This window comes from Lutjanus erythropterus, chromosome 13 (assembly GCF_056507025.1).
Source record: "Lutjanus erythropterus isolate fLutEry1 chromosome 13, fLutEry1.hap2, whole genome shotgun sequence".
In the NCBI taxonomy this organism is placed as follows: Eukaryota; Metazoa; Chordata; class Actinopteri; order Lutjaniformes; family Lutjanidae; genus Lutjanus; species Lutjanus erythropterus.
Window position 1 is genome coordinate 17,642,748 of NC_139329.1, and position 13,455 is coordinate 17,656,202.

A 13,455-nucleotide genomic window follows, 5' to 3' on the forward strand; every position below is an offset into this window, starting at 1 on the left:
TGTTCAAAAGTTTGGGAGAACCTGTTGTATCAATGTTTTTCTTTAAAAAAGGCTATGATATTGCCACAAATGCCCTTTGATTTTGAATTTGTTTTCCAGTTCAGGAACATGTAAGTAACTCCAGATCATTATTAATTCAAAACTATGCTTGCAATTGGGGTCTACATGTTTTTTCAGAACCTGTTCTTCTTTGGACTCTGCAGTCTCACTGGTTAGACTGAGTAGGTTTAAACTGTGATGTGTCAGTCCACAGTATGTAGGTATTGTGCACTTACAAATGAAACAAATCTAATTTCTTATATTGATTATTGCTGATAATATTTTGTATATTTATATTCTAATATTAAATAGCTGTTGCTCAGAGGTATCTTTATCTACTGTCCTTTTAATTGTCAGTCTGATTGAAACATTGTACAGCATTTTCATCTCAATGGAAAAAAACATTACTTTTGCAAACCATTCATACAAAATAACATGTTTTTGTAACAACCTACAGATGTTTCAGCAGAACGTTATCCTTGATTGTGTCATAAATATTCAATGTAATAAACAAATATTATGATTTGAAACCACATCTTCAGAACCTTGAAATAAAATTTGATTAAAAATCTTAAGCATTTACCTAGAATAGGTTAGTGGAAAAATCAAGAGTGTTCAATTAGTAATAGACCAATAAATTAAAATAGCAGTCTGTTCATAACAATAACAAGGTTTCTGCAGGTTTCAACAAGTTAAATTTGACCTTTTTAAGAGCAGTATTAATGTGATTTAGGACTTATTTCATAATCATACTGGCAAAAACAAAAAAACAAAGGATACAAAAGAAAACCAGACTGGTATTGGTTCCATGATGGATATTTTAAGTCCTAAGATTATTACATTTTAGACTTTTTAAGGACATACAGAAACCCTAAATAGTAAAATACTGACCAAATGAGCATGACAAATGGTTTAATTGATATTATTTTTATTTGTTTTTACATTTTGTACAATGTGAAAAACATACACAAAACAGACACTGAATCACAGGAAGTCAGTAAGGAGGGATCAAAAATAAGAGCTCAACAGATATAACTGCGTGTCAGTAGCCTCAAACAGTTACTATGTAGAGACGTCTGTGATAATAATTACTGATAGAAGCATAGTAGCACATGGACCGTAAGCTTTGTTGAGAGCTTGTGCTTTACAGTGGCCAGTTGCGAGTTGGTTGTAATTTGTAAGATTAAACATCAGTGAAGCCGGCATGCAGAAATTATATGCTGATAGTCTGATATTGAAGGTGTGCCTGTGATATTGGTGAATGGCAATCGAACAGATCAACACTTAAGTGATGACTCTCAGAAAGGCAAAGAATAAAAAACAAAGAGCTCTAATATTCCAATATCAAAAACATTGAAGTCAGTAACAACCCTCATCAGCATGCAAATGTTTCCATTCCCCCTCAGTCCCTTTAAAACTTTAAACATTGCATATTCTGCATTGCAGTAACTTATTTTTTCTCTAGAGAAGTTTTAACTATTCATCCAATCTATGAGCAGACAAAGAGTCACAATGACAGCATGGCACTCGCGTGAGACAAAAAGTTGAGCCAGCGTGACAACTTTTTAAACCTTTATACCGCTCACTGCCTGAACAAGTGATTCTATTAAATGGTTTAATGATGAATCCACAAAAAAAACAAATACGTCAGCCAAATCCATTGATGTATGAACCAAATATAGATACACAGCTGATTACACAACCAACACAAATGTAACTGTAGAGAGAAAAGAAAACAGCTTCCACATCACCCAGTGTGCTCTTTGTTCTGCAGTCCCATGAATGTGTAATGTTTCAGAGTGTTATGTCCTCTGAGTTGGCTGTGTGATGGTTATGGAGCCATGTGATGTGTGTACAGATGTATTTAACTGGTTTTCTGCAGTACAGTCACAGCTACTGGACTATGAGGAGTCTGGAACTTGTCATTAGTGAGGATGCAAGGCACTAAAGTGTTCCTCATGTTTACAGATAGAGTGCATGTGCATGTAGAGTGGGGTCACCACAAGCATACTCTAGTGACTGAGCAAATAGGTGAAAAGCATTTACCTCACATTAACATATATACAATTAAATAGAAAAGGGGGGCAGGGCAGTCATAAGATAGAAGAGCTTAATAAACCGCAGGATTTACTCCTCCCGGGTGAGTAGCATACCAATAACAACAACCCTGCAATTGCACTTTTTATATTTCCTTTAACTACATGTTGTTTAACAACCTTTAATAATAATTACAGTGAAACAACATCAAAATCTGATGGCTGAATACAGGTCCATAAAGAACATTTGTTTTATTAAATATACGCATACAAAAACAGACCACAGAAAGAGAGAACCCCAGACACTTGTGATTTGAGAAGTGACGGCTAAATGTTACTAACAACCTGTTAATCTGTGCACTATTTGTCTAAACAACTGGGAGAAGTCGGGAGGCTGCAGCCTGTCCACAAAAACTATTGCAATAAACCCAAACTACTTTGTATTATATGATATGATGAGCAGATTCTGAAATGCTCATGTCAATGATAAGCACTGAGTGAAGTGGTTTCATGTGTCAGCTTGGGATTCTTAACAAAAAACAAAAACTCAAACGCCTTGCGAACACCCTCCTCCAGATTCTAATTTACAGCAGCATTACCTCTTTAAGATTTAAATGGTGGTCAACACCAGGACTACACGTTTTTATATGGCAGATCCACTGGCTTACATGTCAGACGTGAAGAATAAAGCAGAATGATAATAAATCTGTATGGATAGACAACTCAAATCACAATGACACCAGAGTCTCACAGCAGGGACATAAATATGCTAAACATGGAATCATAACCCAGTGAAGAAAGAACTATGTACAAAGTCAATGTTTAAATGTGTTTGGGGGATTTAAGGCCACAGTTACAGGGGACAGTATATCTACTCTTTGCCATTATTGCATTGTACTTTAATAGGTAGCCACTGGGATGTATTCATACTGCTATCCATTACACTCCTGCCTAACTTACTATGAACTTTCTTCTCCTCACTCCACCAGTCTCACTTTACTTTTCCATCTGGGACAAAACGTCTCCCACTTTCAGGTGCACTACCCTCTTCACTCTCTGAGACAACTTAACTGACCATCCCAAGTCACTCAACCAGATTAATGTTTAGCCAGATGTGTGTATGTGTGCACACACGTGTGTCGATGTGGTGTTTTTCAGTTCCAACTCGGCTTAAGTTAGATGTGAACCGGAATCCCTCCTACCTTCTCCTCTTCAAAAGGAATGATGACATTGCAACTTCTGCTCTCAAAAAGACATCTTTGGCTGTTGTTGGCTCTGCCTTTGGGTCATTACATCACCAGACATGACCAACACGACTCGTCACAGCTCTGATTCCACAGCTAATGGCAGGCTAAGTGTGAGACTCTTGTGCTGTGGATGTGTATTGCACTCTCCCTCTAATTTGCCAGACAGATTTCGTTCTGCCTGAGAGGACTTAAACCACACAGGTCACCTCTATTACAGAAAAAAAAAAAACACTTAATAATAAAAGTTGAAATAAAAATAAAAAAGCACAACATCCAGCCAGATAACCAGCTAGTGGTTCTCGTTCGATGACTGTCTGGCCCTACATCTCAGCCTGGACCGGGGCTCTGACTGCGCTACGTGGGCCTCAGGTTGGGCCCTCCTGATTTCTGGGGGGCTTGCGTGGCTCCCATGTGGTAGCCTTGGTGCAGGGACACAGAAGCTGTCGTAGGCGGCTGGTACTGTGTTAGTGGCTTTGAGGGGTTAAGCATGTTGACCTGGCATGTGCCTGTGGGTCCTGCCCACTGAGGAGCGCTGTACGGGGCCGAGGCATATCCAAACCCCTGGGCAACTGGGCCCAGGGAGCCTTTACGAGGCCCCACAGGGACGGAGGGATTGGCTTGGTTGGGGAGGTGAGTGGTGGTGGTCGTGGACGTGGTGTTGGAAGGCGTAGGAAGTGTCGGGCAGAGGTACCCTGGGGCGGAGAATTTACGGCCCATGTTGGCAGGAGGGATGATCTGTAACAGAAAAAAAGAAGAGTTACTACAGAATATGCAAGATTATTACAGGACAAGAAGTAGGGATGAAATGGTGTGATAGTTTCATATCATGATTATAGAGACCTTAAATATTTATTATCATTACCGGTATTATCAAAATGTGTTGAAAATGTGATGGATTTGAAGAGAGAATAGATGATGAATTCAATTTTCTGTCATGAAGGGCTACCTAAGGACAAGGTAAAGCTGTGAAAATATTCTAAATATAGTGTACACTTTAAATGATATTGATTTTTTTAGGTGACTACAATACACTCTGCTGCTGACCCTGTCTACAGCAGCCCACACACACAGCAGTAACTGTGTTGCTCGGCTTTTGTGTTGGGACTTGTGAGGGAAAAGTCGATCAAAATGTGATCCTCCACAACTACACAGTCTTGTGTAATGGTCTAAACAGCAAAAGTTGCTGTTTTTTAAACTATGTTTTCTAATAGTTTTGAACAATTATTTTCATTCATTCATTTTCATTGTGGATGCTTAATAAGAAACTGTACTTTGATATTATATATGGATTTTAAAGCCACATTTCCAGAGGCTTTGACAAAAACATAAGTATCATATAAGGTCATACAGGCATGAAATGCTCCAATGACAAGACAGTTTTTACATTCAAATAAAACACTGAATGCCTACATCATGTCCCAGTGCTGCCTGTGCTCCAGTTTTAGGGCCTCTCTTGCACTGGGAGAGGCTGATATCCCTGGCCCAGTTATCCACCAGTTGGTGCAGGTCATCAGTGAAGGTGCCTTTGCCCTTCTGGGTGTGAGAGGCAGGTGGAGAAGGTCCAGCTGCCTGGGTCACAGAAGCAACAGAGTGGTTCTGGCAGTGGCTTGAACCATTTGTGGAGCTGGTCCCACTCGATCCTGGGAAACAAGAAGGGAGGTGATCCAGAAAATGAATTCGGGGACTCAATTCAAGAAGCTCACTGTGAGCAGATTAAGTGTGTGCACCTACCTGTGGAGCAGCTGCTGAGGCTGGGCATGGACGGAGAGGATCTGAGCTGCTGTATGGATGACCTGCTGACTGCCTGTGATGCCTCTGTTGCTGTTTCTGAGGCCTCTGTTGCTGAGGGTGAACTTTGCTTTGGAGAGGACTCTGAACTGGGAGGACTATGAGCTGAGGCCGGGGATCCTGAGCACAGGAGCATAATACACAATGCTGTGTAAACATTTACCCAGGAACGAACCATTTCAGCAGCTTTTGTGTTTGGAAAAGCACGTACATAAAACACACATTGTAGTACTGACATGAGAGTGAGGATTTGTCTTGAGAAAGAAAAAGCTGCAAAGACAGCTCACTGTCCTCACCGTGTATGGGGCTGGGCTGTCCACTATTTCGAGCAGATTTATGGCTTTTGCGCCTACGTCGACCTCCAGCCATCACCACAGCAGGAGAGAAGACAGAGGGAGGAGGAGGTTTTCCCATTCGTGTGAACAGGGACTCGATCTCCTCTTTCTGACGAGTCTGCAAGGCCTGGATCTCCATCATATGTCTGTGAGGAGAAAAACATTAAGTCATGGTAAAATATTTCAACTGAAATGAATTAATTGTGAAGCAGGATTGTGAACACGTGACTTACTTTTCTCTGAGACGGTTAATTTCTTTCTGCAGAGCTTCGTCCTCTGCCTCAGAGTCGTCGTCGTTGTCACTACTATAACGCATGTGTGTGTTATGAATATCAGAGGTTGAGGATGAAGGTCCGTTCTGCATACTGGAACCATGCGGTGGACTGGATCCTGCTGCTGGAGCTGGAGTCACTGAGGGAAGTCAAATACATGCAGCCATTTACTGGGTTTACCTGGAGAGCTCACATGATTTAACCATAGACCTAATGCATCTGTGTTCTGTGCACAGGATGAAAAAAAATCTTTGTTTCAGGCAACTTCACTGAAGGAAAATTCTCTGATATAGTTCAAACATGATGGATTTCTTAAAATCAGTAGATAGCCTTTACAGTTCCAGTGTTAGTGAAATGACCGGTAACAGTGTGTAGCATCAGTTTTGTATGATGCTCAGTGTCGTTTAGTAGAAGAGGACCCTGTGTAATACTAGGCCTGTGCAATGAGCGCTTTACACTGGTCTATCAAAACTCATTAGCTGTGAACCTGGTACACACCTGTGACAGAAAAACGTCCCACTTTAGAGCCAGCAGTTGGCCCAGATGTGGCGTTGGTGTTTGTGGACACTTGGAAGCGTCCAATAGTGGTGGACTGACCGGCAGGACCAGGAGAGACAGATGAGGCTCTATTTACAGCATCAGTTTCACAAGCTCCCTTGGCCAGAGAGGATGACCGGTGGAGGGTACTTTCTGGACTTGATGGTGAGGAGGAGGAGGAGGAAGAGGAAGAAGATGAAGAGGAGGTGGAGGAAGAGGACGGTGTTAAGGAAGAAGAAGAAACAATGGTGGAGGGATCTGGGACGCTCCTGGACGCACCATCGGTGGCAACAGACACCTAAAAACGAGAGGAGGGAGAAAATGTGAATAAAGTAAGACTGAAATTTAAGTGGCTTAACTGTTTTAGATACATTTTAATCTGTGACTAGGGATGTCACCAGAACTGATGCTGTGGTGACTCTGAAAACGTGATGGTACTCGTTTTTCTACAGTACTGTAGGTACCGGGAATCCAGACCTGACAGGGACAGCAGTGACAAGTGTACTAGTCTGAAGTTAAATGCCAAAGGAAGAATAATGCCAGGAGAAACAACAAGCTGAAGATTGAGAACGGTGTCATCAAAATATTCAGACAAAATGAGTAAAAACTTCCAACTTAAGTTAGTGAAGCACCTCAAAGCCAGACATCTAGATGTTGAGTGAGTTTCAGTTTGGATATTTTGTTAATGTTACATTAACAAAATATCCAAAGTGTTCTCCTTGTTATCCTGAAATACATGTTATCATAAATTTGTTTGAGACAGCTGCCATTGCTGTCTTGCCACAGCGTGTGAAATGGCTAAACAATAAAGGCCACTGTGTTTAGGCTAACATTATGTTACCATAGTTCGTAGTAGCAGACTGTCGCCCCGACTCTTTACCGCTAATTTTCTGGTGTCATGATAGTCCCAGCTGTGACTAAAACTTACTTGGAAACGTCCAAGAGTGAAACCTGCTGCTGGACCTCCCTGAACAGTCTCTGGGCTCAGGGCTCTCCTCAACCCAGCGTCCAAATTACCCAGCGGCTGCTGTGACTGTAGAGTTACAGTAACATGTTATAAGGACCAGTCCACATAGTAGATATGCTCAGTAATACTTTTCGATCAGAATGAAAGTAGTAGAGCAATAGACCTCACCTGATTTGGTCCAGGAATTGGGGGTACAAGGTCAGAGGGAGGTGTAGCAGCTTGATCAAAACCAGTAGGTAATGTCTACAAAATATGATTAAAAAAAGAAGTGAAGTCAAAATATTTTTATTGAAACAAACTGGGTTTTGGATTTACTCTTCACTACTGCAGTTTCCACTAACCTGTGCCCTGGGCTTAGTTGGAGGTGTCTGTGCGTGTCCTGCTGGGGTAATACCCTGTCCTGGGGTGGTTGTGGGGCCCAGAACACCCTGCACCCCAGAGGTGAGGGGAAGGTTAGATGGGGGCACCAGGGCGGCTCCAGGTGGAGGGGAAGAAGTCCCAGTGGGAGGAGAGGAGGTTCCCGTGTTCTGACTGGGATCCACTGAGGTGGAGGATGAGGTGGAGCTCTGGTCTTTAAAGAGGGACCGTAGCTTCTTATCCAGAGCTTGGATATCGTCTCTGCCAGCGGTCTTGGTCTGGAGCTCAGCCCCCTCTGACTCTGCTGGCTGTGGCTGGACCTGGCTCTGGCTGGGTAATGAGCTGGGAGGAGGGGGCTGAGCGGAGATGGGGACAGGCTGGCACTGTGGTGCATGGATGGACGAGCTCATAGGCTGAGAAGACGTAACAGCATTATTAAAAGGCTGCTGCTCCAGTGCAGGGACATTGGCAGTACTGCTAGGTGTAACACTAGAGACAGAACTGCTGCTCAGCTGAGCCCCAGGTACTGCAGGGACGGACGTCTGCCCTGATGGAGGAGAAATGCTAGAAGATGAGGGAGGGACAGCTGGTGGATGCTGTGAGGGGGCTGTTTCATGTGAAGACTGAGGTGGACTGGGATCACTGGTGACAGGAGCTGGAGTTTGCGACTGAGTGGATATAGGTGTAGGTGAAACCCTCCCTATAGAGGGAGGTGGGGAGGATGTTGCAGTAGATGAGAGAGACGCAGGGGGAAAAGTAGCGCTGGTGGTGGAAGTGACAGCCTCTGGAGGAACCAGGACATTGCTGGAGTTTGGACCGAGTACAGTTTCAGTGGATGGGACGATGCTTGGTTCCTGCTCAGCAGCAGGGGTGTCTAGGGTGCTGCCTCTCTCTATACGAGCCTGCCTCATTTCACTGAACGCCTGCTGGAGTGTCCCAGACGGAGCTGACAGAGAAAGGCCCAACGTCATAGAGGGAGCTAGATAAAAGTACAAAGGGGAAGTCATGACATGAAAATTATTTTAAAGGGACAAAAATGCATTTTGAGCATCAATATTATCTTATGTGATCAGTTTCATAATACAAAACTGGCAAAACCCTCGGGGTTTTAACTTTTTATTACACTTTGTTTTGGAGTATATAATACAGGATTTCACAGGTTTGAACAAGTTAAATTTAACACTTTTTAAGGCCTTTAAAGGCAATTATGAATGAAATTTAAGACCTATTTCATGCCCATACTGGCAGAAAAGTACATGCACAATTTGCATTAGCTGCATTGGTTTAATGCTGGTTTTGTTTTGTAGTTGTTATGATGTGATCAATACATTTTTTTTTGAAAACCACATTTACACGACACAACATTAACTTCATCATTCAATCAATAAGACATAAAAATTTATAATTGTATTTAAGACATTCTGAGGCCTAAAATTCAGATTTTAGACTTTTTAATGGCCTACACAAACCCTGAAATGTTTTGAAATTTTATATACATTTAAATTATAACTCTTATTGCCTTGTGACAAAATGTTTTGTACCTATCAACTTTTTAAATCAGTTTTAATAAATTAATATATTTAGTTTTATTTTAACGCAGTGCCAAATGTATTACTTTGTGAATCCAAACAGGGAACAAACAGGGAACTTTTCTCTCACCTGGGGAAGGTTCATCACCTATGGAGGTATTAGCAGAAGGAGCACCAAAGAACTGTTCTTTGAGACGGGACTCTGGCACTGGGCTCACTATAAACCTCCGTCCTGCTGAATGCACCACCTGGGCCGTCGTGCTGGGGGAAATGCCTGAGAGAAAGGTCAACAGAAAAGGTCAGACGTGAGGCGAGGCAGGAGCTGGACTTCATAAAAATCAATAATTTGACATTAAGCACTGTATTTTGGTTGAAGTTTGTTAACCTGGATGCATGGGAACAGACAGCTCAGGCTGTTGTTGGTGATCACTCATCTGTAAAGAGAAAAAGATGCTGGTGGTTAGGTCCTCAGGTTCAGCCGGTGAGGATAACAATTGCCATTTATAAGGCTATGTGTAGTAAAATCATACCTGAGGAAAACCTTCCTTCATGCCCTCTCCTTTCTCGTCAGCCATTTCTATGACTTCACGGACCTGCTCAATGAAAGACTCCCGCTCACTCTCCAAGATGAACTCGCTCGCAACCTGAAACACAAAGCAAAAGAGGTTCAACTATTGTAAGTCAAACAACATATGCTGTAATAACAGCAAGCAGAGCAGAGTTTAAATTTGTGACAGTTACTGGTTGCCATTTACTTGTTTTTTTTTTTTTTGTTAAGCAACACTGGATAGTCAGTAAAGTGCCAGTTCAATGGGATGTTGTGAATGACAGCCATGCAAAAGTACAGTTCAGTTATCTATGGATAAACAGTGTAGCTTGCATCACATATGTAGGGAATGTATTTAATATGTGAAACAATTAAAATTTCCTTAATATTTATCAGCGAAAACTAGAGAACCACTATTACCATAATCTGTGCAATCTCCTCTGGATTATCACCATCAAGGTCAAATTTGAAGGTCACCATCTTCCTGTTGTGCGTTTCCAGCTGGCACTCTGCTACTCTGTCTCCCACGTTAGAGATCTGCAAAGCATTCATTCACATTAAAACTGTTTAGTGACCATGATCTTAAAACAGAATATAAATGAACTCATCAGTTTAAATGCGTACACTTAGAACATTTAGCTTGGCCCTTGCAGTCTTCTCGTGGCGGGAACGGCTGCGCACAGATCGCCGCTGGTGACGCTTCAGTGAGCGCCCCTCGTGGCGACCTCCTGATGTAGAACTTCCATCATTGCCATCACTAAGACCAGAAGCTGCATCTGACAGGCAGCTGAAAGAGGAATAGACCCATGAGAGGGAGAATAGACACATCATGGACATGCTTTTTTAAAAAATAACTTTCTTCTCACCTTTCTACAGATGGGGGCACCAGAGCAGTGGATCCTGCAGGTGTCTCCGCTGGTGCTGACTGAGGAACACTGACAGGGGCCTGAAACACAGAAAACTTTCATAAATGAAACACTTCGTGTCAGAAGCAAATGTCAAAATGGAAAGTCCTATTGGTTGTGCACTACTATTTTGAAAAGATTTACACATTAACCTGATGATCATTCATATATCATTCCCATTCATTCATTCAATTTTATTTTGGTCATTATGTTGACCAATTATTCACACAAGAGGAATGATTCAAAACAGACCATCCACCAGATGGAGTTCTTTAACCTAGTGAAACTTGTTGTATGGAGGTGCTACAAGCGACGCCATTACTCAGCTCTCAGGCAGAGAGTAAATATTGCTGTGCGATGGAGTTTTCATTTCCTTCAGATTTTTTTCTCTGATGTGGTAAAATGGATACAGTTATGTCTATATAGGTCACTGTGGCTCTATCCATTTCCAGTTCCAGCCTTGCGGGTAGTCACACTACTGTGACCTGTCTAACTGTGATAAAATGTCTTTTATCTTTTACATGCCCACAGATTATATCTACTTGGAGGCCATTTTCATTGAGGATTTGAAGCTCTGATTAAAACCCTTGAGCTGTCAAAACAGTCAGGATATGAAATTGTTTACATCTCCTTCTATAATATAATTTACATTAAATGATTGTGTTATTTGATCTAATATAAATCTACCAAAAAAATAAGTAAAATGTGCACCCTATAGTATGTAAGTACACATTTGTACGTATGTACACATACTTCAACAGGAACAGGAACCGTGTAAGGAGGTGAGAACCAAATGCTTCACATCTGACCCACATACACCCACCCACACACACTTGTTCTGAGCTCTGTCGAGTACCTGCAGAACAGAAAGGCACGAGGCCTGATAGAGGAAGTAAAGATGCTCTGCGTTGAGTGGAGGAGACATGATAGGAGGACTTGGATCATTGGCCCAAGACTAAGAATCATGCAGGAATAGGCAGCATGCAGAAGGAAAGAGTGGCAGAAAAAAGGGGACGGCCGTGGTAATGACAGTTGTAGGTTCAGAGAAAAGAAAAGAAAGAGTTAGACAAAATGCAAACAAAGATGGAGAGAATGAAATTCGTATTGTGGTAGTGAAACAGCGAAAGTAATGAGTTAAATGCCTATATATGTTAATTGCATTTAAGTACAAGCAGGGGAGGGGTGTGTGTGTGTGTCACCTGTAGCTGCTGAGCTCCAGGCTGTGTCTGTGGCAGAGTAGAGCTCTGAAGAGTACTGCTGCTGTCTGGCTGTTGCTGCTGCTGGGGGGATGATGACTGAGAGGATGGGGGTATCATCACCTGCTGGGTGGGAAAATAAACATAGACGGGATAAAGATGGATTGGCAGAAACAAGAATAAAATCAGAGAGGCAGGACAAAGTGAAAAGTGACACATATTCAGAGTGGCATTTATGCTACTTCCTGAAAACCTGGTTTCTCGCTAATCTTAATCTTTCAGAGATTCACTTTGGCTCTATTCCAAATCCATGTGCACTTACCTGTTGGATAACATAGTTGCATAAATCAGATCATTTATTCATCTGACAGTGTGGGTTGTCAATGTATTGTTCTGGGGACATTTAATGTCAACTCTACAGTGTAATTTAGAGACATGTTCACTGTATGTCAATCCACACTGCACCTGCAAGTTTTAAAACTACTGGATCTATCTATTTTTTATCTGGATTACATCATTTCCATTTTTAAAAGCCTACCATAACTACATCAATCCTTAAACATCTCTGAAAACTGACCACAAAGACTGAGGCAAATGTAGACAATATGTTTATTTTGCTCCCCAGAACATGTTTTCCAAAAGGCTGTGGGTGTGTTTTAAAACTGGTAACAGGAAAATGGGACATTTTATCTACCTGAGGGGGAAGCGATGGTTGGTAGTAAACTCCGTACTATAAGAAACAAAACATAACACAGGGTAAGAGTGGGAAACCTTAGAATATAAAGAAAAGAAAAGCAAACTAAGGAAAATATAAAAGAGAAGTTGGGATTCAGAGGGCTCAGCCATTTTCAACGCAGTTGCCTGTAGCAGAGAACATAGGCTTTAAAGGTCAACTTAACACCCCCTGAAAATCAGATTCTGCTGACCTTGAGTGGTTGAAGTTCACATTTGATATAGAAGTGTATTCAGGGTGTATTCTGTTCAACCTAACAACTATTAGGTGTGTTGTTAGGTGAAACAACTTTGAAACATTTAACCAGAGGTCAGTGAGACAATGCCTTTCAACTGGTGTGAAGTTACTCTTTAAAGACAATGAATGAGACATGCAGTACAAATGTACCTGTGGAGGTGCCACTGGAACAGACTGCTGGCTGCTGGGAATGACAGGCACAACTTCAGGTTGGACACCTTGAATCTGGGGTTGAACCTTATGCACCACAAAGACAAAAAAACAAACAAACAAACAAAAAAAAAAATAAAACACATGGTGAAAAGAGACAGAGAAGAAAGTTCTATGAAAATTCTATGACAACTAGGAAAAGTAAATAACATTTATTTATTATTTATTTAAATTTAGTTTTAAAGTTTAAATTGTATTCTCTATCTGATTGTCTTAAACACACAACACTATGTCCCATTTTCAACAAGACTCACCACTGACAACTGCTGCTGTTGCGTTTGGTCATTTTGTGTTTGTGGGCAAGACACCTGGGGCTGAAGGTGCGGACTGGGGATGGAGCTGTATGATATTCCAGACTGAGCAGGCTGGCCTTCAGGAAGGATGGAGGAACCAGAGAGTCTGTCTCCCATGTGAGCCGCTGTAAGATGGGGATTTAAAAAAAAAATAATTTAACAAAAAAAACTCTAAAAATGCACCCACCATCAAAAATCAAATCATTTTATATTATAATACAATGGGC

At 41.6% G+C, this 13,455-nt stretch overlaps 1 protein-coding gene across 1 annotated transcript in view; it reads right to left on the reverse strand.

The window, feature by feature from the left end:
• Positions 1–950: 950 nt before the first annotated feature.
• The window catches only part of LOC146316404 (serine/threonine-protein kinase WNK1-like), a 34,413-nt gene continuing 21,908 nt past the window's right edge, over positions 951–13,455 (reverse strand). The window contains exons 10-29 of the mRNA XM_084734319.1: positions 13,190–13,353; positions 12,876–12,962; positions 12,450–12,485; positions 11,759–11,881; positions 11,416–11,514; positions 10,521–10,600; positions 10,279–10,441; positions 10,075–10,191; positions 9,638–9,751; positions 9,493–9,541; positions 9,238–9,381; positions 7,563–8,557; positions 7,390–7,464; positions 7,183–7,287; positions 6,216–6,552; positions 5,679–5,856; positions 5,407–5,591; positions 5,054–5,230; positions 4,733–4,962; positions 951–4,057 (exon numbers count right to left, since the gene is read on the reverse strand). Of these exons, the coding sequence (XP_084590445.1) occupies positions 3,677–4,057; positions 4,733–4,962; positions 5,054–5,230; positions 5,407–5,591; positions 5,679–5,856; positions 6,216–6,552; positions 7,183–7,287; positions 7,390–7,464; positions 7,563–8,557; positions 9,238–9,381; positions 9,493–9,541; positions 9,638–9,751; positions 10,075–10,191; positions 10,279–10,441; positions 10,521–10,600; positions 11,416–11,514; positions 11,759–11,881; positions 12,450–12,485; positions 12,876–12,962; positions 13,190–13,353 (3,839 nt within the window). The 3' untranslated portion in view covers positions 951–3,676. The remainder of the gene's footprint in view (positions 4,058–4,732; positions 4,963–5,053; positions 5,231–5,406; positions 5,592–5,678; positions 5,857–6,215; positions 6,553–7,182; positions 7,288–7,389; positions 7,465–7,562; positions 8,558–9,237; positions 9,382–9,492; positions 9,542–9,637; positions 9,752–10,074; positions 10,192–10,278; positions 10,442–10,520; positions 10,601–11,415; positions 11,515–11,758; positions 11,882–12,449; positions 12,486–12,875; positions 12,963–13,189; positions 13,354–13,455) is intronic.